This window comes from Panthera onca, chromosome C1 (genome assembly GCF_046562875.1).
Source record: "Panthera onca isolate mPanOnc1 chromosome C1, mPanOnc1 haplotype 2, whole genome shotgun sequence".
NCBI classification, from domain to species: Eukaryota; Metazoa; Chordata; class Mammalia; order Carnivora; family Felidae; genus Panthera; species Panthera onca.
The window spans coordinates 62,362,800-62,379,210 of NC_138346.1; the positions used below are offsets into that span (position 1 = coordinate 62,362,800).

The following is a 16,411-nucleotide window of genomic DNA, read 5'->3' on the forward strand; positions in this document are numbered from 1 at the left end:
CATATGATTATTTGCTATGATTGTCAAGAACCTATAGCTACACAGTTGCATGTACAATTATTAGCCACTCCTGACCCAAAATGGATGGGTTAGCCTGCAGTTAGTTGTTAAGAATATACTGCTAGGGGCACCGGGGTGGCTCAGTTGGTTAAGTGTCCGATTTTGGCTCAGGTCACGATCTTATAGCTCGTGGGTTCGAGCCCTGTGAGCTGAGCCCCATGTTGGGTTCTGTGCTGACAGCTCCGAGCCTGGAGCCTGCTTTGGATTCTGTGTCTCTGTCTCCCTCTCAGCCCCTCCCCCACTCATGCTCTGGCTCTCTCTCTCAAAAATAAATCAACATTAAAAAAAATTAAAAATAAAAGAATATACTGATGAGGTTTTATAGAACTTTGGGATCTTTCGGTGCTCAGAAAACACTAGTTTCTTGTTATATTAAGCTTACATATAAATATTGGTGAAAAGATACAGACTTGCTAATAATTAAAAGTTGTTAAATCACTCAGACATATTACACATATAGAAACTAAAAATGTTAGAATGGTAATGAGTGACTGGAGAGACCTGGCATACTGAATGGGAGTTAATGCAGGATGCTAGATTTCAGGGCATAAAGTCTTGGGATTTTGTGATGGTTCAGGAAAAGCCAAGGAAGCTAATGATTGAGGGTCCTCAGAGGCCCCATGGAGAAGCCCAATGCCCTCACTTGATAGGTGAGGAAACTACAGCTTTGAGAGGATTCTCTCTGCTTTTTCTCTTTCCAGCCCCTTCAACCATGCTTTCTCCTTTCTTTTTTGAAGAGTTCTTGGTGATCTGTTAAGTACTCCATGCTGCCTTCCTTCTTCCCACAGTTTCATCAGATAGGATTACATCATGGGCTTATATTCTATAGTTCCATTTATATAGTATAGTATAATCATGCAACCTAAAAAAGAAAAAGGCAATAGAACCATATTGCTGGGCTTCTTGTCCAAGGAGTTTTCATGAGGCCAAACCTATTTGGTGTCCCCCAAGAATGGCTGGAAAGTGGTAAAAAAAGTTTTCCCTCCACTTCTTTGGGTAACAGGTCTAGAGCAGGGGTTGGCAAACTTCTGTAAAGGGTAAGGTAGTAAATAGTTTAGGCTTTGCAGGCCTGCCATTGTGGTGTGGGAGCAGCCATGGACTATATGTAAACGAATGGCTGTGTCTGTGCTCCAATAAGACTTTTTAGAGTCAGAACCACAGCCAGAATTGAGAGTCAGCAGAGTTTTCCTATTTCCCTTTACCCTCTCAGCTTCCCTTTGCCCATGGGCACTCTTGGTGCTGTGTGCCGATAGCTGCCTTTGCACAACATGCCCCAGATTTTTTATTGCCTCTCAGTCTCCAACAAACTTATTTTTCCTGGTTCACTGTTTCAGGACCAGCTCTCAGAAGTTAGCTCATTTGAGAAACCAATTACAAAAAAAAGTGTAAATTGTGACAATATTTTTTTGCCTTCTTTAGGATGAAAGATGGCTCAGGTTGGTCTCCAAATAGAAAGCTCACCACCATTTTTCCCGTTGCCTTGTTAACTTTCACCAAGATATCAGGAATATCTCTGCAAATCCCCATCAAGGCTATTCCACAGTGCCTCAAGACCTCTGCTAACTTCCTATAAAAACCAATCGTTGTCTGAAAGCTTCAAGTTTCTTCTCAACTTGGCTTCAATCGAGTCTTTGGTAATCTATTCAACTTTCTTTTCTAACGATTTTTTAAGTTTATGTATTTATTTTTGAGAGAGCATGCAAGCAAGTGGGGAAGGGCAGAGAGAGGGAGGGGAGAGAGAGATTTCCAAGCAGACTCTGCATTGTCAGCACGGAGCCTGACATGGGGCTCAGACTCACGAACCAAACTGTGAGATCATGACCTGATCTGAAATCAAGAGTCAGACGCTTAACCAACTGAGCCACCCAGGTGCCCTTCTATTCAACTTTCTTGACAGAGTCACCACTTGACCCTCTCTGCAGGTCTCGTACTGAGGTTGCAGGTGTTACATGGCAGCATGGAACAGGGATTAAAGGACACTCTGGAGCCAAATTGCCTGGGCTCACGTGCTGGTGCCACCAAACTCCAGGGTCTTGGGCACGTCACTGAAACTTTACACACCTCACTTTCCTGTGAAAATGGTATAATGATGATAATATATATCTGATAGGTTAGTGTGAAGGTTAAATGGAGCAAGAGGGGTCAAGTACAGGGCTTGGCATATAATAACCACTCAGTGCATGTCAGTTATGTTATTCTCCAATAAAAATTCAATGAAGGCATCAGCATATTCTATATTAAACTGCAGTTTGGTTACTCTGACCCCGGACAGACTGTCAGTTAACCATCAGCATTCCTTAAAGGACTGTTTGACTCCTGGAAAGAGCCTGCTGGACTCCGCCACAGCTGGATTTGCATATTGCTCCTCCCTACTAGCTCTCTGACGGCAGCCAGATAAAGTGACCTTTCTGAACTTCCCATTTATGCTTTTTACCTACTTAGCATAGCTGGTGTGAAGACCACATGGGAGAATGCTAGTGAAGTTGCATCAAATAAATGTATTAAATATTTTTATTTCAATAATGGCTTTCGGATTATCTCTGTAAACATCCGTAGAGTTCTTGGAAGGCACTAGGCCTGGTAGCAATATCTTACATGTCGGGAGAATTAGGGAAATATTTTTGGAAAGTAGAACACTTCTTTCTAAGCAAGTTGTCTGCTTAGAACCACTTAACCTGTGTATAAGTGAAGCTGGTCCTAGATCATAGGACATTATGGGAAGCCTGAAAGTCCAGTACAGAGAATCCAGAATGTAGAATAAATTAACCTAGATTTTACTCTGTTTTTACTCTGTTATTGACTCACAGTGTGACCCCTGGATAAGTCACTGGTTGTCTGCTCCATCATCTGTAAAAAGAGTGGGGTTGGCCTGGTATTTTCTAAGTCTTCTTATTGTTCTAAAATAGAACCTTCAGGTGTACAGAGCAGTGACACGTCATTTTTACGTCCCCAGATCGATCTGGCAAGTAACAGCCAACCATCCAAAGTTATCAAGGGGATGGTTAATTGGCAGAAATATTTTCTTTGATTTTAACATCGTAACGTGAGTGGCAATAAGACTTGCATTGTTTGCTTGATTTTTTTCCCCTCTCCTTTTGTTTTGAATGATACATGGCCCAGTAAAACCACAAGTGAGTGTGAATGAAGAAAACATTCTGTGTGGCTCAAAGGCTAGCATTCTTTACTGTCACTGACCAAGGGGCTGGTTTGGAGAACAGTAAATACCAGAGGTCATGTAAGTGGGTACCCAACTAACTAAATAAGCATAGATCCTCCCCAACTCCTCATTTTATTCGTAGGTTGTCACTGGTTCACGTATGTCATGTGTCAACGCACAAACTCCTTCTCTTCCTTGTATCTTGATGAAAACATGATTTGTCTGGGTACTTCTGTTAAACTGCCAAACTGGTGTTTACACATAGACATAGTCTGAACTGATGACCAGGTTAGTCATTTAACCAAGTAACCCGATCAATAACCAGCCCATGATTCAAACCACTCGGTGTGACTGGATGCGGTATTGTGAGTCATGGATACAAATAAAATATTTGAGAGGAGATATCTCGACATCTCTCCAAAATTTCTACTTCATACAAATTTGACTTAGGATGAAGACTAATGTAATTCAATAATAGCTACACAGAGAAGAAATACCATAGGTAACTTTAAAAAAAGGAATCTCCAAAAACTTATTTTAGAGATAGTCTCTGAACTTTGAAATATCTGTAAAATAGTATATATGACATAATGATCCCTTTCTCTTGAAGGTTATTTTAACTGTGATCAGGGAACTGGCAATAAATACCTTATACCTTATGAAATCTCACAAATCAACACTGGCAGTGTGGAAAACCAATAAACACAGATTTGAGCAAAACATCTTTTAAAAACTGTTTTAGGGGCATCTGGGTGGCTTAGTCGGTTAAGTGTCTGACTTTGGTTCAGGTCATGATCTCATGTTTCTCTGTGTCAGGCTCTGTGCTGACAGCTCAGAGCCTGGAGCCTACTTTGGATTTTGTGTCTCCCCCCTCTCTCTGCCCCTCCCCTGCTTGTGCTCTCTCTCTGTCCCTCAAAAAAATAAATAATAAAAAAAAACCCTGTTTTAATGATTAACAAGTGTCTGAGGTCTAGTTACTATACTGATTTTTATATAACTTTGAATCTCATTGACTTCATTAACATAAAAAAATCACTTTCTCCCATCCACAGTGTAAACCTTAATCCTAATCCTTCTCTTCAGCCTGTTTCCAGCCTACAAATCTGGCCAATCCTGCAACCCCCTTGAATTATATTTCCTCCTCTTTCCTTCCTTTAACCACTGAATTTCTGGGAAATTAGCCAGCTGCCACAGGAAACTAAAGTGACTGTCTCAGTCACCCAGCTGATAAACTGCAGATAAATTCCAGATTTCAACTCATTTCTTTTGTATGGGATCATCTTTAGTTTATCCTTCCTCCACCCATTGCTTCCCCAGCCCTTACTACCCAATCTGCAAAGGACATTTTTACCGGATGTGTTAATTTCACACCACTTTTATTCTCCTTCCATCATTCTAGCTTAGGTCTTTAATACCTTTTGCTGAACTGCCACATAAGCCTTCCGACTGATTTCCTTGCCTCTCACTTCTCCCTTTGCACTACTGCCAACAAGCTCTGCAAATTCCAGCTCCGTTCATGGCATTCCTCTGAACACAATCCCCAGTGGTTTCTGGTTGCCCAGTAAATAGAGTACAAACTCCATAGCACAGTATTCAAAGTCCTCCACAATCAACTTCTCCAGTGGTACCTTTTATTTACTTACTATGCTCCAGTCAAACAAGAACAGGACCTGAATTTTTCCGGATGCTTCAGTCTGACTGGGCTCTTTCATTACACTTGGTTGCTGTAGGTGTACAAGGGTGCTTAGAATGGGGGTGGGAGGGACTTTTTTTCCCCTTCTAATTCACACCAAGACTAGCAGCTGCCCTTGTGTTTTACTTTATGGGATGGCAGCTCGTTCTACCTCTGTCCCTCTCTGCTCAAGCCACCATTCAAGATTCAGGTTAAATGCTGATTTCTTCATTTCTCTATGCTCCCTCTCTGCTCTTACTTACTCTGCCATTTCCTACTATAAATATCTATGTATATGTCACAGCTCTCTTTCTCCATTGTAAACTCCTACATTAGCTCAATAATGTCTTAAGACAGTAATATCTGCAGATTAATTGTGTGAAACAAATAATTTATTATTAATCATAGTTCAAATATACAGAGTTGTATACTTGGAAATGGTGAATTGTATTGTATGTGAATTACATCTCAGTAAAGTTGTTATAAGAAAAATAATTCAAATATTAATATTTGTAAATTATTTACTTAATGATTTTAAGCAGGATAGGTTACAGCATGGCAGATACAGCACGCACACATTTGTATCTCCTGTTTCCTGAGATCTCATTTACTTATTTATTTTTAAAGTTTGTTAATTAATTAATTAATTTAGAGAGAATCCCAAGCAGGCCCTGCACTGTCAGCACAGAGCCTGACATGGGGCTCAATCCCACAAACTGCAAGATCATGATCTCAGCTGAAACAAAGAGTCATATGTTCAACTGACTGAGCCACCCAGGAGCCCCTCTTGAAATCTTATTTAAACAGCAGTAAATTAGAACTAAGAAGAATAAACTCAAGATAATGATAAGAATAGAAGAGTGAATCATCAAAGGAAGAGAGATTTTAATATATTTCTGGAAGATGAAAAATGGATAGAAGTCACCTTGCTTCCAGTAATAAAGGCCTAGGTAGTTCAAACTGTTCTCTCCTTGAGCCAAATAGTAAATTAGGACAAAATTTAAAAATACCTAACTGAAGGCACTGGAAAGCTAGCAAGAGAATGAAAAAATAATGAACCAAGGTCTAGAAGAAAACAGAAATTCTGAGAGAAGAACTTGGCATTGGGGGCAACTTTTCTTCTGGAAGGGATTTGCCAATTTCAGAAAAAGGCAACTAAGAGGCTGTGAGGCTAAACAGTGAAGAGCAACGAAGGGGACAAAAGTTGGAGACTTAAACACCTATCTTCCCTGCCGCCCCCCCACCTTCCCCCACACACACCCTGACTTGGGATGGTAAAGAGCTCCACTTTAGGAGATAATAAACCAGATGTCTACTGTTCTAACAAGGATTTCAGGTCAGTTTCCAACCATCATAGGCTCTAGAGTTGGATTAAAGTGGTCCTGATTTATTTGTGCCCACAGAAAATGCTACTGTTTTATGGAAGAAGGGAATATTATTCTGGGTCTCAAATTATCTTTACAAGCAATGTCACAAGTATAATTTCCAATATGCAATAAATAATAACCAAGAGAATAAGAAAACATAAATGAGAACCACATAAGTTAAAACTGCTAGAAACCAAATAAAGAGAAACCCTTAAAAGCAATAAGGGAAGAAGGCAAATTACCTTCATAGGAAGAACAATTTGAATTACAGTTGTCTTTTCAACAGATACAATGAGAACCAGAAGATAATGAAGTGCTATCTTTAGAGTTCTAAGAAAAAATAACTGCCAATATAGAATTCTGCACTCATCAGAAATATCCTTCAAAAATTAAGATGCAATATAGACATTTTTAGTTAAACAAAAACTTATAGTAGCAAACTCATAGTAAGGACATACTAAGTGCCCTTTAGGCAGAAGGAAATGGATCTCAGAATAAAGGTCTGAGATGTGGGAAGAAACGAAGAGCTATGAGAACAATAATAATGTATCATGGGATTTAAAATATATATGAAATTAAAATATACCACAATAGGGCACCTGGTTGGCTTATTCGGTAGAGCATGTGACTCTTGATCTTGGAGTCATGAGTTCAAGTCCCCATGTTGGCCTAGTTAGAAATATACCACAATAGAAGCAATATAATCAAGGAGGAATATATAATATACATAGAAATATTAGCGTTGTAAGGTCCTTGAATTCTTGAATTGTTCAAGAATAGGGTAAGAGTATTAAGTAATATTAGATTTTGGTTAAGTCAAGGAAGGCATATTGTAATTTCTTGGGTAGCCAAAAAATGGTAAAAGTGTGTATATGTACCTAATGATATAGGCTTAATATACATAGAGAAAACAATTGCCAAAACTAAAAGGAGAAATGGATAAGTACACAATCATAGTGGGAGATTTTTAACATAGTTCTCTTACCTGATAGAAACAGCAGTAAAAAAATTCAGTAAGCATGGAAAAGAGGACTATTAATAAACTGGACCTATTGTGCATATATAGAAGACTGCAGAATATACCTTATTTCTAAGTAAATATGGAATATTTATTAATAAAGTTTTATTATGGAAATCATATGCTGAGTTATAAAGTATCAATAAATATCAAAGTCATTGAAATGATACTGAATTTGTTCTCTGGCCATAAGAACAATTAAGGTAGAACTCAACAACAAAAATATAGGAGATAATCTTTGTATGTTGAGAAATTAATAAACTTCTGAAAATCTCATGAGCAAAAAAGAAACCATAACTGCATAATAGTAAAAACACTTTCATTTGCTACTAATTCCATACTTAGAGGGAAAATTATAGCTTAAATAAATATATTAGAAAACAAGGCTTAAAATCCCAAGAGATTAGAAAAAATAACAGCCAATTTTATCAAAGAAAAAACATAATATACCTAAGAGCAGAAGTTAGTAAAGTGGGAAACAAATAGATAATGAAAAAAATGAACAAAATCAAAGGTTGTTTCCTTTAAAACACTAATTGACAGACCTGGCAAGAATAGTCAAGAAAAAAGAAAACACAAATTATCACTATTGCAAATGAAAAAGGAGATCTTATGACAGATTCTACAATACTAAAAATATCTTAAGAGATATGTTGAGCAATTCTAACCAAACTTGCAAATGCAGAAAAAAGAGACAAACTTCTAGAAAACTAAAACCTAACAAAACTGACACAGGAAGAAACAGAAGATATGAGTAGTCATAAATTATTAAAGAAATTTAATCCATAATTAAAACTTTCCCTCATAAAAACTGCAGACACAAAGAGCTCCTGTAGTGAATTAAAACTATTTTGAGAAAGAACTAATGTCATTCTTACACAAACTCTTCCGTAAAAAAGCAAGTAGGGATATTATGAGAATTAAGAATGTATATGTTAATTTCATTATGGGCACAGATATAAATTTTTTAAAAAATAATAAATCAAATGCAGCAAAATGTAAAAGGACAATACAACATGATAGAGTTGTATGTACTGAAAGGATGCAAAGCTGGTTTCATGTTAGAAAACCAGCATAACTCACTACACTGACAAAATAAAGGAGTGAAATAGAATTATTTACATGTATAAAACATAAGCATGTGATAAAAACATCCACTTGTAAGGGAAAAAACCCTCTAGAGAACAGAAAGGAACAGCAAATATTATAATTAATGATCAAACACTGAAAGCTTTCCTGAGACTATAAAAAAAGACAAGAGTGCATACTATTAGCCATCCTAAACAACCTTGTACTGGAAATCCCAGCCAGGTCAGTGTGGCATTTCGATTAAAACAAAAATGACACGAATTCTTTATTGCTCCTTGTATGTAATCCTTTGCAATGTAATGGGACTCTGAAGCCCCTCTTGAATGTGGGTTGGTCCTGCATTTTGTTTTGGTTAAAAGAATATGGTGAAATTGACAATGTGCCAGTTCTGGGCCTCAAGAGTGCCCCCCCCCCCCCCCCCCCCCCCCCCCCCCCCCCCCGCCCAGCCATCTTTTTCAGAGACTTTGGCACTGCCATTGGGGATAATAACAAATTAGAGGATGAGACCATGTTGAGTAGAACTAAGTTGGCCTAGCTGTCCTTGCTGTGGCCCTAGATATGTGAGAAACCCAGTCAACATGAACATAAGTGGTTAGCTGACCTACAGCTAAGCGCAGATGCACAAATGAGTACTGGCAAGACTAATTCGAACCAGCATAAATACTCAGCCAACCCACAGACTTGTAAGAAATATGTGCTTAATGGGGCGCCTGGGTGGCGCAGTCGGTTGAGCGTCCGACTTCAGCCAGGTCACGATCTCGCGGTCCGTGAGTTCGAGCCCCGCGTCAGGCTCTGGGCTGATGGCTCGGAGCCTGGAGCCTGCTTCCGATTCTGTGTCTCCCTCTCTCTCTGCCCCTCCCCCGTTCATGCTCTGCCTCTCTCTGTCCCAAAAAAATAAATAAAAAACGTTAAAAAAAAAAAAAAAAAAAAAAAAAAAAAGAAATATGTGCTTAATTTGGGGTGGTTTATAATGCAGCAAAAGCATTATAAAACAGACAGTAAATCAAGAAAAAAACAAAGTATAAAAACAAGTATGAAGTATGAAAAAGGAAGAACATGTCTATAGTAGTTTACAGAGGATATAATTGTATATGCAGAAAATCCAAAAATATCTACAGATAGGTTATTGGAATTAATGACATAGCAAAGTTGATGCATCTCAAATACAAAATATCAACTGCATTTTCATATAATGGCAATATCTTAGTCTGTTCAGGCTGCTATAACAGAATTCCACAGATGTGACTTAAACAACATAAATTTCTCTCTCATAATTCTGGAGGTATGGGAAGTCCAATATCAAGGTGCCAGTAGATTTGGTGTCTGGTGAGGACCTACTTGCTGGTTAACAGACAGCCATCTTTTCACTGTGTCCTTATGTGGTAGAAGAGGCAAAGCAAGGTCTCTGGGGTCTCTTTAAAAGGGCACTGATCCCATTCATAAGGACTCTACTCACATGACTTAGTCACTCCCCAAAGTCCCACCACCAAATACTATCATGTTGGGAATTAGATTTAAACATGAATTTGGGGGGGGGGGGAGACATAAAAATTTAGTCTAGAACAGGCAACAAATAGTTAATACATAAAAATTAAAAAGTGTTAAATAATATCAAATTATATATGGTATATAGGGATAAAACTAATAAACTATGTGTAAGATTTCTCAAATAAAATAATAAATCATTATTGAGAGAAGAGAAGGAATAACTAAATAAACAGAAGGATATATCATGCTTATAGTTTGGAAAACTCAATATTATAGGCATGACCATTCCTTCCAAATTGACTTATAGACTCAAGATGATTCCAAAGAAATATGAACAGTTCCCCACCCCCCCCATAAGTTGACTATTTGAATCTATAATATGCAAAGAGCCCAGACTAATCAAGGGTCTCTTGGAGAAGAAAAACCATGTTGGAAGACTTGCTTTGTCATATACCAAGGCTTATTATAAAGGTACAGGATTTAAGACAAGGATATCTGATCAACAGAACAGAGAATCTGGAAATAGATCCATTATTACCTGATTTATGTAAATGGTAGTATTTTAGAGCAGTAGGCAAAAGATGGCCTTTTCATTAAATGGGGCTACAATAGTTGAATCTCCATTATGAGAAAATATGAAAATTGGCCCTTACTGCACACCATTCACACAAAATCACTTCTGGCTGGGTAGAAGATCTAAACATGAAAGGCAAGAAATAATGCCTCCAGAAGATCCTAAAGGTAAATATCTATGACTTTGAGGCCGGACAAGATTTCTTAGTATGCTTTTAAAAAGTACTAATCAAGGAAAAGATTGATAAGTTGTACTATGTTAAAATTACAGACATTTTTCATCAAAAGATATTTTAAGGGAATGCAAAGACAAGGCATCTAGTGGAGAAAATACTTGTGACACATATAATTAACTATATGTAATACATTTCTCCAAATAAAAAGAAAAAATACAGTTAACCCAATTAAAAATGGGTGTATCACAAGAGAAGGTATTTAAAATGGGCACTAAACACATAAAAATGTGCTCAGTTATCCTTATCAATTAGAGATATGTAAGGTATAAATCAAAGTGAGATTCTAATATATACCCATTAGAGTGCCTATATAAAGAAGGCTGATAATAGCAAGAACTGGAAGTTCTCTTATGTCACAGGTATGACTGTAAATTGGTAAAATCACTTAGGAAAACAGTTTGGTATTACCTACTGAAGTGCAGTTATATGTACTTTAGAACTCTGCAATCATAAACCTAGGTGCATAGCCCACAGAAATGCATGCAAATATACACTAAGAGACCTGGAACAATGTTCACAGTGGCAATGTCCAAAATAGCCCCAAATTGGAAAGAATTCATATTTGTCTATCAAAAGCAGAATGGCTAAGTCAGTTATGCCATATTCACAAACTGGAATGCTACATAGTCATGAAAAGGAATGAACTACATTTCTATTACACAACATAGATAAGTCTCACAAATATAACACTAAATAAAAGAAACAAGACCCAAAAGATTACCTACTACATGATTCCACCTACATAAGTTCCCAAAACCTAACTCTAAGAGGCAAAATTTAACTGTAGTGTTTAGGAATGCACATGAGTGGTAAAATTATAAAAAAAATCAAGGAGGTATTTACCAGCAGAGTCATGAGAGTGCTTGTCTTTGGGAAGGTGGTGATTGGGAAGGGACAAGAGGGACACTTCTAGTGTGCTGACAATGGTCCACTGCATGCACAGATGTTTATACAGATGCTCACTTTCTGATAACTGACTGAATTGAGTCTTCTGATTTGTGCCCTTTTCTGTATTTGTATGACATTTAAACATAAAGAAAGTTAAAGGAAGTGGACGGAGGCATATCTTCAGATGAACCAAAATGTAAAAACAGCAGCTCAGAGTATGAACACCAAAGGTGCAGTTAAGCGAAACTGTTCTATTCCCAGAATGATTTCTATTTTGTCCAGGGTCAGTTATTTTGTTTGTCTTGACAATATCCTTCAGCCTGTTGGTTTTCTTCACGTCAGGTATCCTCGCAGAGATACTATTAAAAGTCAATGACACATAAAAATAGATGTTTAATTGTATAAAGTTTAAAAGGTAATCAACAAAAATTTAAATATACAATTATAATCACTGGAAGAAGTAAGAGAGAAAGGAGATAAAACTGAAATAAATGCACATCTTTCATAGAAGGGGAGAGTAAATGTTATCAATAATGATAAACCAAAGAAGATAGAAGTAAATTATCCATAGATATGATGGAAACCATTAGAAGAATTAGAAATAGTAAAAAATGGTTGATTCTGTGGGGAGGGACTAAGGTAGGGACAGGGAGATAATGTTTTTCATTATCAACCCTCTGGACTATGTGATTTTTGTTTTGTTTTGTCATGTGCATATTACCTTGAAAAATCTCATAAGACTTTTATGAGATTCCAGGTTGAATCTTTCTCATATACTTGATTTAAGAATTGCTTCTTGAGTTTGTGGCATTATGACTAGTCCAAGAATAACATCAACAATCTGTAGATGGTGTAGTTGGTTTTCTTGTTTGTTTGTTTGTTTGTTTTGTTTATTTATTTTGAGAGAGAGAGAGAGGGAGAGAGAGAATCCCAAGAGAATAAAGAGCTGGATGCTTAACTGACTGAGTCACCCAGGAGCCCTGTGAACCCTATTTCTAAAGTAACGTTAGGAGTTATAGCTTGGCAATGACTAATTATTGTAGAGCTTCAAAATCATAATTTTATAATTATTTATGTTTCCTTTAAACTTATTTTTAGAAATATTTAATTAGAAACAAGGCAGGTATACAATTACATTGTACACAGAGAAATAGGAAGTTAGAAATATTTCTACTCAACAAAAATAGCTAAAGTATCATCAAATCAAAAGTAGATAAGTCAATGATAAAAGTAAAATTTCAAAACAGGATATATGACCTCATACCAGTCAGAATGATGTGACAAGAAATAGCAAGTGTTGGCGCCTGGGTGGCTCAGTTGGTTGAGTGTCCAACTTTTCATTTTGGCTCAGGTCATGATCTCATGTTTAGGGAGATGGAGCCCAGAGTCAGGCTGTGCTGACAGCATGGATCCTGCTTGGGATTCTCTCTCTCCCTCTCTCTCTGCCCCTCCCCTGTTCACAGGCACAAGCTCATTCTCTCTCTCAAAATAAATAAATATTAAAAAAAAAAAAAAAAAAGAAACAGCAAGTGTTGGCAAGGATGAGGAGCAAAGGGGATCCTCGTGTGCTGTTGCTGGGAATATAAACTGGTGCAAACGCTGTGGGAAAAAGTATGGAGGTTCCTTAAAATTAAAAATAGAAAATACCGTATGATCCAGGAATTCCACTACTGGGTATTTACCCAAAGAAAATGAAAACACTCATTCAAAAGATCTAGGCACCCCTATGTTTATTGCAGCATTATTTACAATCGCTAAGATATGAAAGCAACCTAAGCAGTTGTTGATAGACAGATGGATAAAGAAGTAGTATATATACGCGACAGACTATTACTCAGCCATAACAAGGAATGAGATCTTGTTATTTGTGACAACATGGATAGACCTGGAGGGGTATTATGCTATGTGAAGTAAGTCAGAGAAAGAGATACTGTGTGATTTCACTTACATGGGGAATCTAAGAAACAAAACAGATGAACAAATGAACAAATAAACATACAAACAAAACCCAGAAACAGACCCATTGATATAGGAAAAAAAAACTGGTAGCTGCCAGAGGGGAGTGGGGTGGGGAGGTGGGAGAAATAGGTGAAGGGGATTGGGAGATAACAGACTTCCAGTTTTAAATAACAAATCACCAGAGATGAAAACTTAAGTACAGTAAATTTAGTCAATAACAAGGTTGCATAGTGACAGATGGTAACTATGTTTATAGTGGTAAGCACTGCATGATACATAGAAGTGTTGAATCACTATATTGTGTACCTATACTATACTTCAAAACAAAAATATTTACATTAGAATAATGTTAAAATCTATATATTCTAGATATTTAAAATTTTTTTAACGTTTATTCATTTTTAAAAATTTTTTATTAAATTTTTTTTTAATGTTTATTTATTTTTGAGACAGAGAGACAGAGCATGAACAGGGGAGGGTCAGAGAGAGAGGGAGACACAGAATCAGGCTCCAGGCTCTGAGCTGTCAGCGCAGAGCCCAACGCGGGGCTTGAACTCACGGACTGCGAGATCATGACCTGAGCCAAAGTCAAACGCTTAACCGACTGAGCCACCCAGGCGCCCCTAACGTTTATTCATTTTTGAGAGAGTGAGAGAGCATGAGTGTGCAAGTGGGGGAGGGGCAGAGAGAGAGAGAGAGAGAGAGGGAGACACAGAATCTGAAGCAGGCTCCAGGCTCTGAGCTGTCAGCACAGAGCCCAGTGTGGGGCTTGAACTCACAAACCCACGAGATCATGTCCTGAGCCAAAGTCAGATGCTTAACTGACTCAGCCACCCAGGAGCCCCATATTCTAGATATTTTTTAAACAATAAAGTTCACTTGTGTTTCTTCTGCTCTGTCTGCATACCTTATAAACATTTCTTTGGGGTGAACATCTGAGAAAAAAAATCAAGGCTCATTTTTTTTTTAAAAAGTAAAGTTTAACTATTTAACTTTTCCTATTTTTTTCCCTCATAAAAAAAATGTCTGAGATCTTTAAATGCCTCCTTTCATTATTTTATCTCTGTAAAACGTGGGTATTAAAATTCTCCCCTTTATCACTCTGAAAACGATTTTTCTCTATTTCCTCCAGTTAATTTTTCTAAAAATCTGGGAACTCCCATTGTACTATCTGCCAAGTATTTTAAAGTAAAAAAAAATGTTGAGAACATCTGTTCTAGAGAAAAGGTCTTGTAGGGTTTTTTTTTGTTTGTTTTTGTTTTTTTTTTTTTTTTTACCTCACACAGCCATCTTACACATTGTTTTGCATAGAGGAGTTGCTCCAAAGCTGTTTGCTGTATTGAATCATATTGAGTATTATAATATATGGTATAACATTATTATAATAGGACTAGCCCAAATTGGAGTGAAAAAAATCAGAGTTTATGGTATAAGAAAAGTGATTAATCATATGTAACAACAGAATTGAAATTTTCTTGTCAGATACGTTAGTATAACTTAAGTGAAGTCCCTCCATTCATTTAAGTGCATTACTGGATGTCCACTCTGTGCCAGGCACTACCCTAGGCTCTGTGCCCACAAAAATAGACAAGACAAGATCCTTCCTCTATAATCACTCACAGCCTAGTGGAGGCGGCCAACCAGAGACTGGGAAGTTACTAAACCACAGGACGTGGACTGTGTATGGCAGGTCCAAATTTTCTGTCCCTCTAACTCCTTTCTATTTACTGCTAAGGTGATGGGAGTAAAGAAGCAAAAGCTTTATCAGCATAATAATTAGCAAGAGAGGGGTCCATCTGCCTTATAGAAAGACTTAGGCTTGCCCCCTAAACACAAAAATTTATCCTGACCTAGGGGATCTTGAGTGCACTCCTTTAGGATGGGGGCACTCTGCAGTGGAACCCTGACTCTGAAGAGATGCCTGGAGGGTCTCTCAGGAAGGAGGTGGATGCCAGGGAGAGGTGAGGTAGAAACAGAGTCCTGGATTTTCACAGCGGCAGATTTTGCATGGATGGACACAGCAGGAAAAATAAATGTCAGTATTCATGATTGGCTAATGGCAAGGTTGTCTGTTACCCCCCTAGACGTTGAGGTCTTCGTTACTCCCATGAACGATGGTTACTGCTATAGTGAAGATGTGCTCAGTGTCCCACAGCTACGAAAAATTGCCCCACTCAGGCTGCACTGCAGATGTGGGGAGGGCAATGGAGGTATGAGAAAATGGTTGGGAATATGAAAATTGTTCAGCAAGGCTCAGACATGCACCATGTGTCCAAAGAAGCTGACCCGTTGCAGTGCTTTCTTATGAAATGACAATCAGTCAACTACCATGATTGTTCTTACCCTCCGCAGACTTGGGGGGGGTGGGGCAGGAAGTACAGCTCAGTGCTGAGCAGAAGATGCTCCTTTTGAGGATGAGGAATAAAAGAAAGGGCAGGCTGGGTTGTCTTCCTCAGGAACGGAGTCCACAGGTGACAAAGATTTATAATACTCATCTTCCCCATCAAGCACTTTGATTTGGCTGCAACAAAGAAAAGAGTTTTCAGGAAAAAGAGAAAACAAATGCTGCAGTCATCACCCAGGCAGCTAACGCTGCATGAGTACTGGGAACAGGGCTGGGTCCCACCCCCGGAAGGGAAGGACAACTTAGGGTACCTCAGCGTGACCCAGAACTCAGGAACTGACTCTGATCCACAAAGCCTTTGCCTCTGGGTCACAGACTGATAAAGGGCTGAATTTAGTGGCGTCTGGAGGTTGTGATCATATTACAACTTTTCTGTCCGAATTTACTTGTCTGTCCCTGTTTGGTTCCTAGATGAGAAAGTTCCCCTCCTGCCCTCCTCCAGTTCTCAAATTAGTACCAGTTAGCTATGTCACTGTATTCTCGGTCAAGATACTAACAAT

General features: G+C 38.1%; 1 protein-coding gene across 1 annotated transcript in view; it reads right to left on the reverse strand.

Moving 5' to 3' along the window:
- Window positions 1–13,994: 13,994 nt before the first annotated feature.
- The window catches only part of LOC132671134 (myosin-IIIb), a 208,344-nt gene continuing 205,927 nt past the window's right edge, over window positions 13,995–16,411 (reverse strand). Inside the window, exon 18 of the mRNA XM_060621590.3 lies at window positions 13,995–16,028. Within this exon, the coding sequence (XP_060477573.2) occupies window positions 15,890–16,028 (139 nt within the window). The 3' untranslated portion in view covers window positions 13,995–15,889. The remainder of the gene's footprint in view (window positions 16,029–16,411) is intronic.